This window comes from Cyprinus carpio, chromosome A5 (assembly GCF_018340385.1).
Source record: "Cyprinus carpio isolate SPL01 chromosome A5, ASM1834038v1, whole genome shotgun sequence".
NCBI classification, from domain to species: domain Eukaryota; kingdom Metazoa; phylum Chordata; class Actinopteri; order Cypriniformes; family Cyprinidae; genus Cyprinus; species Cyprinus carpio.
In genome coordinates this window covers 33,201,571-33,223,960 of record NC_056576.1, presented here as the reverse complement: position 1 = coordinate 33,223,960, position 22,390 = coordinate 33,201,571, and the positions used below count along the sequence as shown (strand labels likewise).

At 36.4% G+C, this 22,390-nt stretch overlaps 2 protein-coding genes across 2 annotated transcripts in view; one reads left to right on the top strand and one right to left on the bottom strand.

Moving 5' to 3' along the window:
- Nucleotides 1-339: 339 nt before the first annotated feature.
- Nucleotides 340-13,166, bottom strand: LOC109071478 (nucleoporin 88-like). The gene is made up of 17 exons (XM_042756952.1): nucleotides 12,897-13,166; nucleotides 12,648-12,817; nucleotides 12,442-12,567; nucleotides 12,140-12,226; nucleotides 11,392-11,565; nucleotides 10,898-11,084; nucleotides 10,646-10,799; nucleotides 5,840-5,938; nucleotides 5,669-5,759; nucleotides 5,371-5,475; nucleotides 4,614-4,766; nucleotides 4,153-4,278; nucleotides 3,051-3,116; nucleotides 2,727-2,807; nucleotides 2,400-2,526; nucleotides 2,125-2,243; nucleotides 340-623 (listed from the first exon to the last, which is right to left on the bottom strand). The coding sequence occupies exons 1-17, from the start codon at nucleotides 13,131-13,133 to the stop codon at nucleotides 560-562; spliced, it is 2,166 nt and encodes a 721-aa protein (XP_042612886.1). The 5' UTR covers nucleotides 13,134-13,166; the 3' UTR covers nucleotides 340-559.
- A 1,030-nt stretch (nucleotides 13,167-14,196) lies between these two features.
- The window catches only part of LOC109080109 (vacuolar protein sorting-associated protein 37D-like), a 29,994-nt gene continuing 21,800 nt past the window's right edge, over nucleotides 14,197-22,390 (top strand). Inside the window, exon 1 of the mRNA XM_042756951.1 lies at nucleotides 14,197-14,526. Within this exon, the coding sequence (XP_042612885.1) occupies nucleotides 14,359-14,526 (168 nt within the window). The 5' untranslated portion in view covers nucleotides 14,197-14,358. The remainder of the gene's footprint in view (nucleotides 14,527-22,390) is intronic.

The window sequence follows — 22,390 nt, the reverse complement described above, 5'->3', positions numbered from 1 at the left end:
TTGAGGAAATTTTGGACAGTCAAAATTGAAACACTGACTGAGTGAACAGACTAACTGAACTTTGGTAGTAAGTCAATGTGGTCAGTGTGTACTGAATCTGGGACATTCCTTTCCTCCACTACAGTAAATGTACAAGCTCCTTGTTCTTTACATGATCTTTTCCATCGTCACATTCCACCTTGTGATTAAAAGAAGGAAGGAAAAGAGGGAGAAGTCTTCATATCCAGCATGACCTCTTCAGATAAGCCATAGTCTCAGTTCAGGAAATAACGCCAATGCCCAACACTACTGCCTCCCAGCTGATAAACTCACAGCAACATACAGAGGAAAGAGTCACTCCAATGTACAAAACTCTTTATTGTCAAGGAAATGTGTACATGTACATACTAATTATAGACAAACTAGTTTATACAAAAATCCCAGCTGTTTCTTTCTTCAAGAAACTCTGAATGTGAGAGGTTTGGGTCAAGTACTGTCCTTTAAAGGAGCTCTATGGAGATGCTATTTGGCTCTTCTGTAGTTTCTTCTGTAGCCTTTGAAGACTGTTAATAACTTATGGTCAGAAACTGAAATGGTTCTTAATGTCCTTGATCTGCTTCATCATGCCAGCGATGTGCTCTCCCCTGCAGGACAGAACCAAGCAGTTCAGGATCAGTGGACTAACACAAGTGTCAAATACATATATAATAAATAATAAAAAGTAGGAACCTTCATTATCTCATTCTCATTACCATAAGAACACTTTTAGTTGATTCTTATTTGACTATACAATTAAAAATATACAAATAACAACATGTAAATGTGTATAATTTTTTTTAAGCATTACAGTATCAGGTTTTAGTTTTTTGTGCATTATGATAACTTGTTTTTTGTGGCAGGAACTGATTTTTTTTTTTTTTTGCACAACAGTAATGGATGAGACTTTTGGGTAACACTAACAGGGATGTGTTTTTGCTAACTAACAGGAATGAGTCTGTGTAACAGTTTTTTTATGGAACTAACAGGGATGAGTCTACTGTGTAAAAATATTTTTTTTGCATAACAGTAATGGATGAGACTTTTGGGTAACACTAACAGGGATGCGTTTTTGCTAACTGTAACAGGAATGAGTCTACTGTGTAACAGCAACAGGGATTTGTTTTTTATGGAACTAACAGGAATGAGTCTATGGTGTAAAAGTAACAGGGATTTTTTTTTTTTGCATAATAATAATGGATGAGACTTTTGGGTAACACTAACAGGGTTGTGTTTTTGCTAACAGTAACAGGAATGAGTCTATTGTGTAACAGCAACAGGGATTTGTTTTTTATGGAACTAACAGGAATGAGTCTGTAAAAGTAACAAGTTTTTTGCATAATAGTAATGGAGGAGACTTTTGGGAAACACTAACAGGGATGTGTTTTTGCATAACAGTAACAGGAATGAGTCTTCTGTGTAACAGGGATTTGTTTTTTTTTATGGAACTAACAGGAATGAGTCTCATGTGTAAAAGTAACAGGGATTTTTTTTTGCATAACAGTAATGGATGAGACTTTTGAGTAACACTAACAGTGATACGTTTTTGTGTAACAGAAACAGGAATGAGTCTTCTGTGTAACAGGGATTTGTTTTTGTTTTTTTATGGAACTAACAGGAATGAGTCTATTGTGTAAAAGTAACTGATTTTTTTTTTGCATAACCGTAATGGATGAGACTTTTGAGTAACACTAACAGGGATGTGTTTTTGTATAACAGTAACAGGGATTCTTTTTTGTGTAAAAGTAACATGAATGACTTCTGTGTAACAGTAACTGGGATTTTTTTGCATAACAGTAAAAGGAATGAGTCTGCTGTGTAACAGTAACAGATTAGCTACAGACAATTCTGTTTTTGCAGTCTTTTAAACACTGTCATGGTTCTAAAAAAAACTATTTCAATTGTCATTTCTATTTTTCTTTTGGTTGTGGTTATAATATGACCTGATCACACAGGAATAAGAGATGCTCATGGCCCTAAACAGACCTCTGTAAAGCTTGTCTAATACATGCTTATCACTTTACAGTATGAATGGTGCATACTAGCACAGGCATTTGGTGCTTTGGTGTACGTGTGAAGTGAATGCAGGTGGTAACTCTCTGTACATACTCTTCTTTCAGCACTCCCTGGACACACTTGCTCTGGTGGGCGTTGAGTGTGAGACTGGAGCGAGCCAGAGATGCTCCTGTATTCATCTGCTTCTTCTGATATTCCTTCTTCATGTTCACCTGACAACACATGACAGCACACAGTGACACTGGGGAAATGACATGCATCCGCTCTGCTCATGGCAACAGAGGAACACTGCCAAAACAAACGAGGCTTTAACTTGGATACACAGTGAAGCAGCATAAATATAAGACTGACAACAGCATTAAACAGACCTGTTTCATGCCGTTGTCAAGGTGACGGAGCTGATCGTGGATGGTTTGCAGTTCCTTTCTCATGTTCTTCTCACTGTCTGACAGCACAGGAAGTTGACTCCGCAGACTTCCCAAAACCTGTTTTACTCTATATATATATATATATATATATATATATATATATATATATATATATATATATATATATATATATATATACACACACAGCTTAGTTACAATAAATTATTATAATTTTATAACTGAATAGGAAGTTTTGAGTTAAGAAAGTTCAGAAAAAAATGGCCATTTCAAAATTTTCTATTGAACTAAATTCAAAGAAAGATGAACCTGTTCATGATGGCTTCCTGATGATACTTGGCATCTTCATATTTATCAGCCAGCCGCTCCGCAGCCTCCCTCAGGCTTTTTCTACAACACACCATCACATCTTTAGCATAGGCACCTACCGCAGTAAACCACAGCATTAATAACTTTTTTGTTCTCAGCCCACTCATATATATCCACTGTCTACCACACTGAACTATAATAACATGAGGCTCTGCTCTATTCGTAGTACTCATACATTTAGTTTTTCTCAGTGACTCAACCAAGCTGAATGTGTTTCTGTACTTGTGGTTGTGATTAGTGTTATTCGGGCAATGCCGTGGTCACCTCTCTTCTCTACAAAGAGCAAGATCCTCCAGCTGCTTATTCTTCTGGCCGGTCAGGAGCTTTACTCTGAAAAGGGGACAATAATGTAATGAATTATCACAGCTGTATTTCCATGGACTGCATCAATTTCACACTACTAATGATTACACTTTTATATTAAGCTGTTTATGTAGAACAAAACTATAGTTCCCTATACTCCACTGAGCATAATTCATATTCAGATTTAAATCAGAGCATAAAGTGCTATAAATGGAAAATGGTACTGCATTGATACCATGGTGCAAATGGAAGTACTATAGTACATTTATATACTATCATTCAAACGTTTGGGGCAGTAAGATTTTATTTTATTCTATTTTTTAATTTTTATAAAAGTAGTCACCTATGTTCACCAGAGCTGCATTTATTTGATCAAAATACCATAAAAATGTTGAAATATTATTTATAACAACTGTTTTAACATTTTTTAAAATGTAATTTATTTGTATAATGGCAAAGCTGAATTTTCAGGAAGTCTTAAGTGTTCAGAAATCATTCTAATACGCTGATTTGCTGCTCAAGAAATATTCATTATTACATTTGAAGACAGTTGCCTAATATTTTTGTGGAAAGTGTGATACTTTTTTCAGGATTCTTTGATGAACAAAGTTTCAAAGAACAGCAGTTATTTGAAATAGAAATCTTCTGTAACTTTTTACAAATCCATACTGTCACTTTTGATCAATTTAATGCACTCTTACTGAATAAAAGCATTAATTTTAGAATAAATAAATCTTACTGAGCCCAAACTTAACTTTTTGTATTTACAATTTTAAATTGCACATGCGTTACATATTTGCAGTTTATTTATTGTACAATATTGATCTGTTAAGCCAGTTTTTTCTAAAAATTGTCATAATGAAAAAAAAAATTAAAAAAAACAACAACAGGCTTTACTGCATCCTTGATAAATATATATTTATACAGACACACACACGCTAAGAAAAAAAAAGTGACCCCAACACCCTTAAGCAATATTTAGATGTACACTACTGCTCATTAAAATAATTCTCAGTAATATCAGCTGTTAATAAAACTGACCTAAAACCAATATATCTTGTACCTTCTCTGCATTTCTTCATGAGCCAGGCCCAGTTTGAGGATGTACTCCTCTCTGAACACTTGTGTGGCTCTGCTCAACAGCTGCAGACATTCTGGAGGAGGAGGAGACGAGTCCTTATCACCCGCCCTAAAATACACACACAAAACACCACACACATAAGAATGTATCAGCCTCAATGACAGCTTCGGTAATGTCCATTCATAAAGCTTTATATTACAAACCAGTGTAATATAATGCAATAAAACATTTTGATGTGCTTAAGCTACATTACTGAAAATGGTAGGTGGTTTATTGCTGGTTCAAGATGGTCTACCAGCCCTAACGGGTTAGACCAGGATGATCTAGCAGGCCAAGACCAGGTCTTCCAGCTGATAGTGCAGGTGATCAATCATTTAGAACCATGTAAAACCACCTTAAGTTGGATTTTAAAATGAAACTTAATACAAGCAGTCACATTTTACCTCAGCATTAATGGATTGGTTGAGCTGCGTGCCAGAATGTTGCGAATATGCTGTTCAAAGGAGTCTTCAGCCAATCCACGCAGAGGAGAGCTTCCTGACTCCGCCCCCGGATGAGAGCAGAGCAATGGAGGGGACAGTGGACGAATAGAGCTTCTAATTAGACATTTAAAAAGAAAATCTTATATAATCTGATAAAATCATAAAAAAACAGATAGCACTGTGGATAGATTTCCACACTTTTTTTGTAAGCTGAACCCCTTAAAATATATAAACCCCCGTAAAATATTTACTTGAAGCAACCACTTTGATTTTAAGTTAGTATTTCAATAATTTAACATGATTTGAACATGAGTTGATGATTATTATTATTAGTAGTATGATTTAACGCTAATTATACAAATGGAGACAAATACAATGTTGACAGAAATCAAATGCTTTTTTTAAAATAAAATATTACAAATAATATAAGAATCAGCTTCTAAGGATCCTCTCAGAGAGCTCCTAATTTAGCTTAAACAGTTCTAACTAGGGATCTTGGCTTAAGAATGATTCAGGACCAAACTAAGAGCAACTCTGAGTGAGGAAAAGACAAAAACTTTCATCTTAGTGAGGAGGCGGGGCTAACCCCTTTGCTAGGTATAGTTCATTATTAGCTTTTCATCAACTAACACAGGCCCTGAAATTCCCTCACAAACACCCATTTGGGAAACCCTGACCTAACAAAGAGGGAAAGAGCCAGAGTGTGCTTGTCACATACAGCAGAGGGAGCAGGAGACACTCGTAGGTACTCGTGATGCAGATCATGGTGGCTCCCAGGGACAGGTCTGACACTATCCAAAACCCACGAACAGGAGCCGGCGCACTGAGAGAGAGATAATACAAGAGGAGAATTTTAATAAGCACCAGTAATCCACAGCGCTTACTCTTCATCCTTAAGCTTTTCTTAAACATCTGCAAATTGGGATTTTGTTTACAAGAGACCTGGGTTTTAGCTTTAACTGTTGCGTCTGGTGCCATGGCACTGATATGTTCATTTCCTGTGAGTGTTCTTCTACCTGTTAGCGAGAGGTCTGGTGCACAGGATGTGCTCCACTATGCAGCGCTGCTCTGCTGCCAGCTCCTGCAGACTGTCTTTATCCTCCTCATCTGCACATAAAGCACACAAACGTGTTCTTCAAACACTGTAATTGTAAATATTTAAATGTTGCAATGCAGGTTATACTCACCGGACTCCAGAAACTTGTGTAGTTTTTTGAACCAGATGAGACCTACACTGTGTACACCGGCCTCGTGGGTGCAGTGGTACCTGTGCTGACACAGAGGGTCTGAAACAGAAGGTTTTTGACAAAAATTTATACTTTTATTCAGCAAGGGTGCATTAAATAATTTTAAATAAATGACAGTAACAACATTTGTAATATTAAAAAAAATTGCATCAAATAAATTTTATTCTTTTGAACTTTCCATTTACCATAGAATTCTGAAAAAAAAAAAAAAGATCAGTTTTCACAAAATTATTAAGTAGCATTTTTTTGATTATATATATATTTGGGCTGTCAATAGATTACATTTTTTTTTTTTTTTCCAGATTAACCACACCCTTTTTGTGTGCACCCCAAAAGGAAAATTTTGTCCATCACTTAGCCCCATGTCGTTCCAAACCTAGACTATTCTGACGTTGTCTTTCATACTTTTCTGGACTTTGACAGTGTAACTTACTTGGCAATCTATGGGACAGTCACAAGCCTCACGGTTTTCATCCAAAATATCTTAAATTGTGTTCCAAAGACGAACGAAGCTTTTACGGGTTTGGAATGACTACACACACATATATATATATTAGGGCTGTCAATAGAAAAAAATTTGGTAAACTAATTAATTACACAGTGTGGCAAAAACAAGGGGATAAGTGATTAATGAAAAATTTTCATTTTGGGGTGGAGTATCCCTTTAATCACGATCAATCGTCTTTATCAATCAAAACTTTACTAGTGAGACACTGGTGTGCTTTATCCAGCAGTTTGCATATCATCAGACGTATCATACAGTGTTGGGATGTTTTGATGTTCTGTTCAGTCTGTATTTCACACAGTGTGACAAATGAGGGAAACAATCACAGAATATGATAGAGCTCGTGTATCAAAGCGAAACACACTGGAATGAATAATTCACTGAAAAAGCAAAGTGAGTCTCTATTCTCTCTGCCATCTCTGATGTAATCAGCCTGGTTTTCTTTACATTAATGCTGTTTTGGACGGATTGTTTGAATGCATTCGCTTAGTGGATCATTGGACTGAAAACTTTCCGGAGTTTAACGGCTCAAAATTACCTGAAAACACAAGAATTTGATCACAAATGGGTTAAAGGGTTAGAATAGAAATTGTGCTTCATTTGTGTTATTTGCCGTACATTATTTTAACGCGTTAAGGACTGTAAAATTAATCACGTGTTAATGTGTGTGTGTGTGTGTGTGTGTATATATATATACACACACACACTCACACATATAATATACATATATATATATATACTATATATATACACACACACACACACACATATATATATATATATATATTAGGGCTGTCAATAGAAAAAAAATTGGTAAACTAATTAATTACACAGTGTGGCAAAAAGTTTAATTAATTAAATTCATATTAATTGCACATCAAATTTGGCTCAGAAATTACCCACAAAAGATCATTTCAGGGTATCTGCAGGATTTGTAAACTCAAAATTAAGACTTTAAGAACTTTTTTAAGACCTGTACTAATAAAATTAATACTATATGAGGGGTAGGGCAATGTCTATGGAAACATATTAAACTGTAAAATGACTGTAAAAAGCATGATGTACAGTTTAGATACAGGTTTCCACAAAAACAAAACATTCTATAAAATGATAAACTTCACATTTTATTTCACAGTCAAAAGTATCAATTCTAATATTAATTTAAACAATTATTATAAATCAATTATTATATTAATTAAATAACATAAATATATTTTACTGTCTTGTTGTGAACTGTCTTGTCTTCTTAATTGTTTTGATTTTTCTAATGCATTATCTTCTTGTCGATCCTCCAGTTCACATTCACAACTGCGTGTTTGCAGCATAAAAACATGGGCTGATTTTCACATTGATTTTCAAAAACAGAAGATGGGCTTATTAAAAATACAAAGGTAATCTCTGCCGGCAGGTGTCGCTTTCCGAACAGCAGAAATATAGCTCTCTCACACACCTACAGGTCAAAGGCTTTTAATGTTTTTGAAACAAGTGTCTTCTGCTCACCAAGGCTGCAGTAATAGTAATATTACGAAATATTATTTCAATTCAAAATAACCTTTTTTATCTGAATATATTTTAAAATCTAATTTATTCCTGTGATTTCAAAGCTGAATTGTCAGCATCATTACTCCAGTCTTCAGTGTCAGATGATCCTTCAGAAATGATTCTAAAATTCTGATTTGCTGCTCAAGAAACATTTCTGATTATTATCAACGTTGAAAACATTTGTGCTGCTTCATATTTTTGTGGAAACCGTGATCCAGTTTATTTTTCAGGATTCTTTGATGAATAGAAAGTTCAAAATAACAGCATTTATTTGAAATAAAATATTTTGTGATATTATAAATGATTTACTGACACTTTTGATCAATTTAATGTGTCCTTGTTACATAAGAAATGTTTTTGCAATATTTTAAGTAGGAGAGTAAACCGCCAGTAGGTGGCGCCAAGTGACTGTGTTATGAGTCATTTGAGTCAACATTTGAGTAATTAGTTCAACAGATTCGTTCAGCTGATTAATTTAAGAATGAAGCAAGTGCCTGTCTTTATGAATGGATCACTGAATTGTTCACTTCAGTGACTAACTCAGAAACACTTGAATTATTCAGTCATGAAACCCCACTGCGTGTAAGTAACTTAATGTTTACTACTTGTTTATTGAATAAATAAAATAAATGTCAAATCTGCAATCGTGCTGATATTCTGGAAACAGCACTCTCTTGATTTGATTTCTCCACGAAAATCTCTCTCTCACACACAGACAGGCTGCGCAAGCCTCAACTGGCGTGACTCTGTTACTGTCAATACATTATTCATTATTAACCATCTTTTACGCTGAATGTAATCAGAATCATTCTGACCAAAATTGCTCAGCTGCACGTCCCCATTTCTTTACAACTTTATGAAATCTACATTCTCTGAGTTTTACTCCTCCATGTCCAAGCATCTGGCGTTACGGCAATTTAGCACCGACCGGAGGCAATTACCAATCTGGTTCCACGTGTGCATCACACCAATGGACATACTTTGTGACAGCAAATTAAAAAGTTAGCCAATTAATTATGAAGGCCACATTCAAAATAAAGTGGGAAAAATAATTATTTGATCCCCTGCTGATTTTGTTATTTCGCCCACTTACAAAGAAGTGAAGGGTCTGTCATTTTTATGGTAGTTTTATTTTAAGGGATAAAGAAAGAAAACCAACCAAACAATCCAGAAAAAAACATTATATAAAGATTAAAAATTGATTTGCATTTCGGTGAGTGAAATAAGTATTTGATCCCCAAGCAAAACATGATTAGTACTTGGTGCAGAAACGCTTGTTGGCAAGCACAGAGGCAAGACGTTTTTTTGTAGTTGGTCATCAAGTTTGCACACATCTCAGGAGGGATTTTGATCCACTCCTCTTTACAGATCCTCTTTAAATCCTTAAGCGGGATTTATACTTTCGCCTGGCTCCACTTCGCGAGCCTCTGCTGACTGCGTGCTCACCTTCCCAAACGGACGAGGCTTATATACTTGTCACGTTCGCCGTTGTACTATTCTTTGAAATGACAGGGGGTGACGAGGAGTAATTGTCCTCTAAAACCATCGGGAATCACCAGTGAGAGGAAGTCATTTGCCATTACAAGTCTTGTGATGAATGAGTTGATGAATTAATAATTTCTTAATGTACAAACTTAAAACAATCTTAAACTATTGGCTTTATTTCGCATCGAACACAATACAACTTTAAGCAAATAGTGTATAATTAGTATCTTAAAGAATTCTAATTCTATTTTTATACAATAAAAATAACACATACTTCAAATAAAAAGTCTTGGACAAACTATGCAAAAAAAAAAAATAAAAAACTATGTATTTTTTTTTTTTGTCAAAAAGCACCTAATGGAGTTTGATCTTCACATTAAACTGCTTCTGTTTCACACAAATGCCAGCACAGACATACATGTTTGGCTAGAATCGCCCTGAACTCGTGCATCTTCAGATGATGAGAAAAAATGAAATCAACAAAAAAAATGCCATGCACACCGCCACGCGAAAAAAGCTAACACCCACCAACACCGAAATTATGCCAAAACCTCAACGATCACACAACCTGAAACTTCCAACAAAACCCAAGCGAACTTCCGGACGTGTCGAGTATAAATCAGCCTTTAAGGTTTCTTGGCTGTCGTTTGGCAACTCGAAGTTTCAGCTCCCTCCACAGATTTTCTATAGGATTGAGGTCTGGAGACTGGCTAGGCCACTCCATGACCTTAATGTGCTTCGTCTTGAGCCACTTCTTGAGTTCTTGCTGGTTGGTAGGGGATCAAATACTTATTTCACTCACTGAAATGCAAATCAATTTCTTCTCTATATGTTAAAATAAACCTACCGTAAAAATGACAGACCCTTCATTTCTTTGTAAGTGGGCAAATTTACAAAATCAGCATGGGATCAAATAAATATTTCCCTCACTGTAAACTGGTAATATTATTTTTCTTCAAAACCCTCTCAAAACTTTTAATTCCTGTACGAATACAATTATTTTTAATGCTATTTAAGGCCTTAATTTTCGTAAAATCCATTTAATGACTTTTAATGCTTTTCAAAGCCCAGCAGAAACCCTGCATAATTTAATGACATACTACCACATACCCGAGAGCAATTTTATTCTCATCACCATTAAAGTACATATTACGATGTAATATAAGTATTTAAATTAGGATGTAGTCTCTGTGTGTGGTGAGTGCTTGTGTCACCTCGGTGTAATCTGATTGGACAGGTGAAATCTGACTCTGTAATCTCCTCTTCCTCCTCCCCAGAAGCCAGTTTGAGTGTCAGTTCCAGCTCCACACACTCAAACACATAAAGCGAAGGCACCGTCTCTGAGCCTCTGGACCATCTCTCTACAGCCTGAATGCACAGAAACAGAGGGGCTCAGAATCTCGCACACTGGACAAGCTACATTTGATGATCTGTGGGATGGATTGACTGAATTCTGTCTGTCTTACTCCGCCATCCTCCTCTTCCTCTGCCTCCAGCACCACACAGTGGTACAGCATTCCTGATTCAGTGGCAATAACCAGGATGTTTGGCACACAAGGCAGGCAGAGCACAGCACACGCGTCATAGCCATAGTTATCTTCTGCTGCGGGGTACATGGGTAATGGGCCCATCGGCTTCCCTAAATTACGGACACTAAAAGAAAGATGGAGGATCAATGGAGCAGCTCTCTGACAGGCTTCACGTTAAGAAATCATTAATTGTGACAAGGAACTAAAAAGGATGTAGCCACAACAAATATGCAATGCTCCATCTAAGCTGTGCGTGTGAGTGACCGCACAGAAAAAATAATATGCCACGCACAGGACAGACACAAAAATGAGCTGGGAGTACAACACTGTATGGCAGTTGTATGGATTTCTATAATTTAGATTTTCACTTTTTTGTTAATACTGAGTATTGTCACCGCATCATGACTGGGTCATACACATGTGTTTGTTACCTGTGTGTGAGAGAAATATAGCTCAGAAACGTCTCTCCATTCCCATACAGAATGTACAGTGGATACACCAGCAGCTCTGCCTTCACACGCAGACCGCTCAGATGAGGAGACTCCGCCAGCGCTCCGAAGTCAAACGCCACAGCCATCTCCCCCAGAGATGCTGCATAGGAGCGTCTACAGAAGAGAGTGACTTCTTTAATTCAACATCACAGCAATACAGAAGCACCAACATGGAGCTGGGAATCTAAAGGGTCTGGAGTGATTCTGGATGAAAGAAATGTCTCTGATCTCTTGTCAGGTGTTCTCTGACCTCATCAGGCATTATAGGAGAACAACCAAAGCTTATAAAATAAAAAATTAATTCATCAAAAATTCATAAAATAAAATTTAAAACAAAAATATTTGCCAATTTTTATAATTATTTAACAATAAAAACATAATGATATTTCCCCCCATTTTAAATTCTTATTACCCAATGAAAGGATACTTTTTTGTGAATATTTTGTAAATAAAAGACCAAAAGGATTAACAATGCAGATGAATTTTCACAGCCTTTTTTGATCATATTTACCAAGGGGTCCAATATTTTTGGCCTCGACTGTACTGTCCATAATATATCTGTTAATTTATATCGTAACACATCATTTTTAGATCCAAGCAGATTACCGCTAGCTTCTAGCAATACCATCTAATAAAATGAATAATATAGCAGCCAAATTATCTTTCGGAAGAAATGAGTCAAACTTACCCTCTTGTATTACCAATGCTTTCATCATCTACCTGAGACACTGATAAAACTTTGGCAGGGGACTGTGGCTCCTTAAGATTGTAAAATCTGTGGAAAACATACATTCTTTGTACAACCAAGTACAACTAACAGTGATTCTATTGTGTTTACTTTAAACTTTAAAGAGCTAATTCACTCAAAAACAAGCATTCTGTCATCGTCTACACAACCTCAAGACACAACGGTGAGTAAATGATGACAGATTTTTCATTTTTGGGTGAACTATCCCTGTAACACCTCTGCCAGTCATTTATTTCAGATACCTGATGGTGTTATCTGAGGTCAGAAAAACCAGATGAGGCTCCTCAGTTTCGCTGGGATACCAAGCAGCCTGTCGGAGCGTCACAGAGGGAGAACTAGTGAAGAAACGTTCAGCCACAGGAATCGTCCTGAAATAAAGGAAACACATGACACTAAAGAACCTGAAAGGAACTATTAATGCCGCGCTCTAAAGCTGAAGCGTACTCACTTGCAGTTGATCTGGATGCGGCCACTCTCGAGCTCTGACCTCTTGCCCCAGCGCTGAGGAAGCTCCAGGACAGTCGCTCCCCGCTGACCGATGAGAGCCACGTGATACTGCGTGGGGCTGACGAGCACCTGACACACCTCAAACAGCGGCGGGTTGATGCACAGCAGAGTCTGCGGACAGTTGCGGGACATCGCTCGCTATCTACACGTAGCCAGTGAAATAAACATAACGCTTTTCAAAGACACTGACCTGATGTTTAGAAGTGTCTGCGTCGCCGTCGGTGTTCAGCTGTCGCAGGTTTGTGGTGTAAAACACACTCTCAACACTGTCCCATAAGAATAGGTCACCGTCCAGACAAAACGTAAGGTTCTTGGCTATTCTTTTGCTTGTCCCCCGAGGCTCTAAATGAAGCCTCTCTCGTAATTTACTGAAAATATCGTGGTTCTTCAGCGCTTCCCTCCAACGATCTCCAGCGAACGACGCCATGTTTTCCCGTGTTGTTGTCGCAGAATAAAGTCGTCAGAGTAATCTACCAATAGGATCGCGCTACACGACTACAACTTTCCTGTTGCATCGCGGGATTTGTAGTTTATTAAGGCGCGCTGTCGTTTTAGAATTTTTGAAATGAAATGTTTTCCTTTGCAGGTTGCAATGTTCTTTGCAGGTTTCAGGCTTATGTTTGGAAAATGTAACTTACACGATTGCGATTTATGTCCAATAATTCCTTCTTCTTCTACTACTTCTTAATAAAAATTTGCTTATTAGTATGGTTGGTCACGGAAGGTCAGCAGCGAAGAGATTGGTTAATAAAATGGAATTAAATACATAAAGGACATAGGCTATATGTTTGCGTCATGTCAAGAGTTTGCATTTGACTGTTTTTCTTCATTTTGATGAATACTGAACCTATTTTCGTGCGAGTGAGATGAATAAGTAGGCTACATGTTGACATTTAGTCTAGAACTACAGTAACTTCATGCTCACACAGCGCACACAACGCCTCTGCGCTCCTGATTTCTCTCAACATGGGGACGCCAGAGCCGTCAGTCAATAAATGGGAAACAAAGTAACTGCCGTTACTTATTTGAAACAGTAACTCAGATATTTTATCTTCTAAATTAAAAAGTAATGCATTACTTTACTAGTTACTTGAAAAAAGTAATCTGATCACGTATCTCGCGTTACTTGTAACGCGTTACCCCCACTCAGGGTTGCCAGGTTTTCACAAACAAACCCGCCAAATTGCTACTAAAAACTAGCCTAAAACTAGCCCAATCAGGTTTCGAGGGAATCCCCCGGTAAAATACAAGTTTTTAGTGGGGTTCCCCTAGTCAAATTCGCATTTTAGGGGCTAAATATCACGTAAACAACCCCCTAAAACAGCATACAAAATAGAAAACAACCCAAGCGATCAAAAAAAAAATCAACCCAGTTCTGCGGGAAAACCGCGGACTTGGCAACACTGCCTCCAGCACTGACCGCATGTAACTGATTTTGTGTGTAATGTATGGCAGGTTGTCAGCGCTGCGGCGTGGCGCCTCCTGGCGGTGGAATGCGGAACTGGAGGAATCTGTAAACGTGTGCCACAGTCTCTGCGTGCATTGTCTTCGCAAGCAGTCAGTGGTGCGCCTTCACGCCGAGGAGAGCCTCTCCGGCACCACTCCCGTGTTCACGTACATTTGGCGCCGAGAGTGAGCAACATGGAAGTTAAATGGCTGGCAAACGGAGTTGTTTAGTGCGCCTCACGGGGACCGGAATGTCCCAGAAAAGGGACGTGAACTCTTACCCAGATGGGTACAGGGTCCTCAATTGCAGTGAACTACGGGAGCTCCTACAAGATGAAGAAAAGATGAATCAGATCGTGCGACTCAGTGAAGAGGTATTTCTTCGGTTCGCACACACCATTTAGACCTTTAACAGGCTGTTTCTTTGCATGCCTGTCATTTTTTCACTGATCAACTGTTGGTACTTGTCATCTGAACAAACTGTGGGGTAGATTGTGTTCCATTCACCTAACAGACTGCTCGTGAGATCTGTGTAGCGTGTTATATGCATCACATACATCCTGCACCCCATACAGTGCTGCAGACCAGTGCACTGCAGACGCGCTACAAACACTCACATACTTGAGAAAATAATGTTTTGTGCAGACGTTATTTCTTAAGGGAACCGTTTCCCAAATATTTACTGTCAACGGGTAAAGTTTTGTGCATTAAAAGTAAATAACGAATTAAACTATTTTAGTAATATGCTGCTTCACATATTAACAATTAATTTCACATTACAGTTCTGCCAGCGTACATAAGTGTTGACAAAAACGAGTATTTTCTCCTCCCTTGATATAAAAATCAGTTTTAATACGCAAGTCTTCGGAATACTGCATTCTGATTGGTCAATCGCATCATTAAGCAGAGAAATAATTTCATACATTATATAAAGTGACTGTTCAGCTGCATATTTCACTCTAGTGTAGAGCAACATACCAGCACGGCATAAAGTGATTAATAGTATAATAAATTACTATTGTTATATTGTTGCAGTATTCATGTAGTTGCCATTGTTTTATTTATTATTAATCTAAATAGTCATTTTTTTTTCACAATAGATGTAATAGGCTATTTGTATCAGCTGAAGCTTTAGGCTTTTCTGAAACAAGCTAAATATAATTCTCAAATTCTTGCTAAAAACTAATATTTCATGTTTAGTTATTTATATGTGTATAGTTAATGCCCCCCATATAGACTGTCTGAAAGTCGACTGTATATTATCTATTAAATATCACTCATTGCATTTCAAGGGTTCATTGTATTCTATTTCTATAAATGCATTTGAAATGCATTTTGTATGGTTGCAATATTTTCTGACTCACCACGTTTAGCCATAAAATCTCTCTCCCAGATTATCTTAACACATCAAGCTTATATGAGAGCTCCTAAGGTGCATCATTCATTTTCAGCTTAGAAAATCTTTTCTCATTTGGGACTGATCTGGTGTCACTGTAGACATTTGAGACTTAAATTGCTGTAGCCTGAAACCAGATCCCTGCAGGCCTGCAGGACGCCTGAGCATGTTATTGGAAATCTAAGGATAAATATGTTTGCACAAGGTCGTAAAAATACATCCTCAGTCTTCATAAAATCTGATATACACATCATATACAGCACATTGTACTCATAAATTGAAGGAATAGTTCCTTATGTCACGCTAAACTCAACTTTATTTTATCTGTGGACACACAACAGGAGATGTCCTGGCTGCTCTTTTTAATACAGTGAAAGTGAATGAGGACAGATGGTGTCAAGCTCAGATAATGACATTGAAGAAGCAGAGCAAAATTGAAGCTAGTATTCTTAAATCTCATGCTTGCACATGTTCAGACTTGCATCACAATTGTTCACGAGGTGACACATGAGAAGCATTGGAGACACGACTGACTTCAGATGTATATGATGCATGTAAAGAGAGATTTTTCTAACAGAAAGCCACCGTATGGCTTCAGAAGACCTACAATATTCACAACACATATAAAAACACTCACATTCCACAGATCTTTTTTCACATATGATACTACACAATTAACCACTCACATTGTATGTAAAAGAGCAGCCAGGACATTCCTTTAAATTTCTCCTTTCGTAATTCACAGAAAAGAAAAAAAATCATACAGGTTTGCAATGACATGTATGAATTATGACATAATCAGTGCTATTTGACTCTTATATATATGATTTTATAGTAGTTACTGTTATATTGAATAAGCCTTTTTTATATTTTCAGTTTTTATTGAAATTTTAGTTTTAGTAATGTTACTTTTTTGTCAATTTCATTAGTTTTAGTTTTTATATAATAAATTTTTATAATTATTTATAATTTTATAATTATTATTATAATTATTTTATAATTATTTATTTCATCTTAAGTAGTTTTAGAACTTAAGATTCAACTTATTTTAGGTAGTTGCCAAGGCAATATTTCTATTTTTGTGTGTGTGTTTTAAGTTTAAGTTTTTCATCTAATAAATATTTTCATTTATTTATTTATTTTATTGTTTTTTCCATCATTACTTTAACTGCCGAAAAATAATGTTCAGTAGTTTAGTTTTAGTTAACAGTAACAACCCTGGACAGAATTAAACTCAGCAGGCCACATTAGATGTGTTTGTTACAGCAGCAGCATGGTAAAAATAAGAATTATAACCGCAAATACAGATACAATCTGCATCTTATGGATTGATGGTCTTTATCAATGGCTGTGCAGGAGAGTTATGCGCTGGGGTCGTAGAGGTCAAACTCCTAACGACTTGTGATCGGTGAGGCCCATCACTATTCCCATCACAAGGTCAGTTCATGAACACAACGAGGTCTCCTAGGGCAACCGCATGAAAGTGTCACAATGGTCCAGTGCTCTGGATACAGTTATTTGTCTCGTGCGCGTGAGCGTCATTCCCTAACGAGAGATTGTGGTGATTTTATTAAATGGAAAAGGCTCTGTAATACCCGAGCTGTGCTCTTTCCTATGAATAGCAATGAGACGGCCTTTATGGTTAACTCTATGCGCTGATTAGAGATACAGAGGGGGAAGTCAGACATACTCCTTGAATTCATCAGTAACAGCAGTTCTTTGGTCATTCATGGTTTATTGACCAAGCCAAACTATCTTGGACTTAGACTAAACAGATGGTCTTGATGTACTGTGCTTATGCTGCATGCTTAATGTGTATGGCCATCATTAATCATATGGATTCTTACCTTTGCTGTTTTGTATTGCTTTCATGTTGAAAACAACTACATCTTAAGCTTGGATGTGAAATCTCATTGGCACAACCAATAGCGTGAGGTCTGTTTGTCAACCAGTGGCAGATGGGACTAGTGTGGAACCTTTTGTTGCTTCAACAATATGTATTTAAAATTATGGAAATTAATGGAAAGCACGGAAAATTAGCTAAATACACTACCAATAAAATGTTTGGGGTAAGTATGAAGTTTTTTTTTTATGGTTTTATTCTGTGAAGATGCATTAAATTGATAAATGGACAGTTAAACATTTACAAAACTTTCCATTTATAAAACTTTCTATTCATCAAAGAATACTGAAAAAATGTATTGAGGTTTCCACAAAAATATTAAGCAGCACGACTGTTTTCAACATACAAAATAAGAAAAAAAATGTCAAACAAACACCAAATCACACACAAGCAATAAATTCTAAATTAAAATACAACAAAAAAGAGTGGAGTGATGATGCTGAAAATACAGCTTTGCATCACAGGAATAAATTGAACTTTAAAATATATTAAAATGTAAAAACATTTATTTGAAATGAAATGATATATTATTGTTTAAAAAACGAAACGAAAAAGAAACACACCAACCCCAAACTTTTGATTAGTTGTGCTCAGTGGTACTATGTAAAAATGGTACATTTAAAATGTTTTAGTCATATTTTTAAAGAATTATGAATGAACACGATAAAAAATGATTGCGTCAGCCATTGTAGCAATTTCTCAACCAATTGTTCTTTTGAATCTGATCTTTTTACTGAATCGATTCTTTAATGATTCATTCACAAGTCTGATTCTCAAGTTCATGATAGTTTTATGATGCTTTAGTGAAAGTTACAGTCCCCATTTATCGTTAGTAAACAGTTTCCTTTTCTTTGAAAGAAAGTCATACGGGTCTAGAAGGTCATGAGTGTGAGCATATAGTGACAGAAGTTTCATTTTAGTTTGGGTGCACTATTTCTGTAAGGTATTTTCCAGTTTGTTACTGTGGCCATTTGTTTTATGACCGTTGTATCATCCAGCCCACATGGTCTCCAGAGGACTTGCATCTGCGCAGTGTATAAACAGACATACAGCCAGCTGCAAACGGAAATGGATGGTCTGTGTCAATTCCTGTTTAGGGAAAATGCTCTCTGTAGGTCTGGGAATTTTACTTTTGCATTAAACGGCAAGAGAGAAAGAGAGGAAACTGGCAAAGAACAGAGATACTGGAGAAACATGTGCTGAAGACCCTGCTGTTTCCCCCCACATTCACAATGTTCATTATCCCAACCACAAGTGTGAAAGATGTGCACACCAGCAGGGGCTGGACTTGGACAGTTATTAGCTCTGGGTGACTTATGACACATGCAGCAAACTAAGCAGTATGGAATACTAAGAGCCTCAGGACTCTTAGTAAGGCAAAATATGCCCCAGTAACTAAAAGATTGATCATAGCCCCATCATGAAATGTGAAAGAGCATGTGTCTTAGCTGTCTTTGTGGTATGAAGCGCCACATCCTCGCCAAGATAAGCCACATCCTTTCCTGGAGTTGCAAATGTTGAGATGAATTTGTTTTAGGCGACAGAATGCATAAAGTTTTAAAGAGATGCTCTGGTAGATTTATTAGCTCTGTTCCAAATTTCAGTAAGCTGCCTACCTGCCAAAAAAACCCAACAATTTTCATTCAGAAACTGCTAGAAAATTCCACACACACTGAATTAAATGTGAAATTTTGAAGTATAAAGACTGAAATAGTATTCTCTTGTAAAAGACAAATCAGCATCCACTAACAAGCAAGAAACTGCAAATAAATTAATTAATTAAAAACTAAAAATAAAGACCCTAATTAAAGACAAAATAAAATCAAAATGAGAGTTTTATGGCTTTTTAGTCTTTTTTTTAATGTGTGGTAGCTTTGTGGTCATAGTGTAGTTTTAAATTCACTTTTAGTAGATTAAAATGTACTTTCTATCTCAGTGTTGCTGTTGTTAATCACAACTAAAACTATTAAAAATTCTTAGTTTTAATTTAAATAAAGCTGAAATACAATAAAACAGTATAAATATTAGATGAAAAAACGAAAAATTTCAGCATAAATTAGAAATATTGACTTGGCAAGCAACTGAAATAAAACAAGTTTAAGTTGAACTAAAATTACTAAAACCAACTGTAAATTAAATTAAAATGCTAAACTAAATATTAAAAGAAAAACTAAAAAAATAGATAAAAGCACATACAATTACTAAAATGTTAACATTAAAATGAAAACCAAAAATATAAAATAATTCAAAACATTAATAAAAACTATAATAGTACATAAACAATATGAAAATAGCATTGTTCTAAGAAAATTATTAATGACTCGTATTGCATGACACGGACTCTTTGTCCAATCGAATGCTCTGTAGAATAAGTATGCCCCTCCCACTAATACCACCTGCAACTGACAATCACGACGTAACTGAACTATATTTTTGCTAGTAAAAAAATTATTCTTTTGATATGTCTTGCCAAACTTTTTATTTCAAGGGTCCTTAAAGTGTGACCAAAAAAAAAAAAAGAAAGAGTTAAAAGTTACTGTTGTCCTATTTTATTTTTTAGTAATTGTTGAAACTAAACTTTCAACAATTATGGATATTTAGCACAGCTTGCTTTGGGATATGTTGTTCTTTTTTTAAAGAAAGAGATAAATATTCATGATTTGACCTCCATGTGTAGTTAAAAAGATGACATGAATACTGAGTCCCGCTGAGCAGTCATAATTGTTAGGCAGAGCATCAGAATGAATGTCATTTTTTGGGTGTTGAGTGCAAATGGATTAGGTTTGCAGGAGAGATAAAAAGAACTTTGTCTCCAATGAAGCCACGCTTTGGATTATGAGTGAGAACTATAGGAAAATATATGACAACCCATAACCAGTTCATTACCCAAACCATTTATCATTTTAGATCCTCAAAATGGCTCTGTAGGAATTTAAACGATCCTTCACTGATCATACCCTGATCATTTAGTGGTCGACAACATCTGTATCGTCTTTAAATAGATTCCGAAACTTTAAGTGGAAAGATAGTGTGCTCTTTGTTTGCTGTGAAACCATGAAAATGCTTGGCTTTTCAGAGTGGGCTGCATCCATTATCAAAAGATCATAGCCATAACTCTATTCCTAATTCTAACCATAACCATCCCCTAAAACCAGAGACAAATGGTAGGAAACTAAACACTAGTATGTAGGCTTGAATGCTTGGCCACCGCATCGCATTCAAGTGGTCCCGTTGTACATACTTAATGTTCATTCTTGCATAGCGGTAACACACTTTAGTACTCAAAGGAGGGATATAGTTGTAGTAGTTGAGCTGACCAAAAAAGAACTGACCATAGAAAAGACATTATGCTAATGGGGAGAAATGAATGCTGAGATCGCAATGCATGGTGTTGACAGATTCTGGAATGCAAATTTGCATAACTAGATGATTTATAGACTTGCATAGAGTATGTTTCAGGCCTAACCAAGGTGGTTTACAACACCTGGTGTGAGCAATCCATTACCATTTCCATTTCTCTCAATGGCAGTGATTTGGACGTATGTGATTTGAAATCTGTCATTTTTGCTCATGGTTTCTCAGTTGCCAATTACCCGAGCTATGAAAAATTCTAAACTCTTAAAAGTAAAGGTTCTAAAAAGAGGTTTTTGCGGCAGTGCCATAGAAGAATAATTGGGTTCCCCAAATAACCTTTCAGTGAACAGTTCTTCAAAGAATATTTTTTTTTTCTAATGTAAAGAACATTTTAATATTTCAAAGAAGCTTGTTTCCACGATAAAGAACCTTTTGTGTAATGAAAAGTTTCTGTTCAAGGTTCTTCATTGCACCATAACTGCCAATAAAGAACCTTTATTTTAAAGAGTGTATTTAGCTAATTACTAATGAAAATGATGTCATGACAACACTTGATTGGCTGATGACACACTATTCCGAACCCTTCATTGGTGAGTCCTATGGTATTTTCACACTTGGCTCATTTGGAGTATTTGTTCAGGAACCTGGCACGTTTTCTCCCTTAGTTTGGTTTATTTAGGCATATAAGAACACGGCAATCATGGTCGGATCCACTCCAAACCATTTGCTCCAAGATCGCCTGAACAAGGTGGTCTCGACCTGATTGAAATACTCTGGAACGGTTCAGTTGTGGTGAAAAAACAATCCGACCCAACGGACCAGTGATCAAAGCTGGAACATAATTCATAATGGGAAATGTGTTACATAAAAACCAGCAGCATCTGATCTTAAAATGTTGTGTAATTGCAGTTCTCTGAAACACTGTCCCCCAAAAAACCTTGATTCCCACTCTCTTGTCAATCCATATTGATGGTTGACATTAACCAGCATATTCCCAGAACATAAACAGGTGCACGCTGACCAATGAGAGGACAGTTTCACTCACAGGACTTGTATAATCATATATTTTGGTATGTTTCTTGTTCTGTAGCTGCTATATACTTGCAAGGCCAATCCTCTTAAAAATAAAGGATCCAAAAGGAGGTTTTCACAGCATGAGTTCTTTATTGGCATCAGTGGTCCCTTGAAGAACTTTTAACATTCACAGAACCTTTCCGATGCATAAAAAGAAAAAGTTTTTAAGTGGAAAAAAGGTTATTTGAATTATTAAAATGTTCTTCACATCAAGAAAAAGAAAAACAGTTTTTTTTTTTGAGAACTGTTCAATGAAAGGTTCTTTGGGAATTAAAAATGGTTCTTAATGCTTCATTCGTGTCTGATGTGAATGCCCCATTACAGAGTTTTTAAGAGTGTATTGGTGCAAAACCAGCAAACCTTTGATCCCTTTGGGCCAAACCCTAAACCTTGGACCTAAATGTAGTTTTCACCCCTTAAAAGTTGAATTACTACAAACTGGGACAGCACAGACATCTCATGTGTTTGCATTTTACTCTTCAAGGCTCCATTCGTCATGCAGAACTGATGC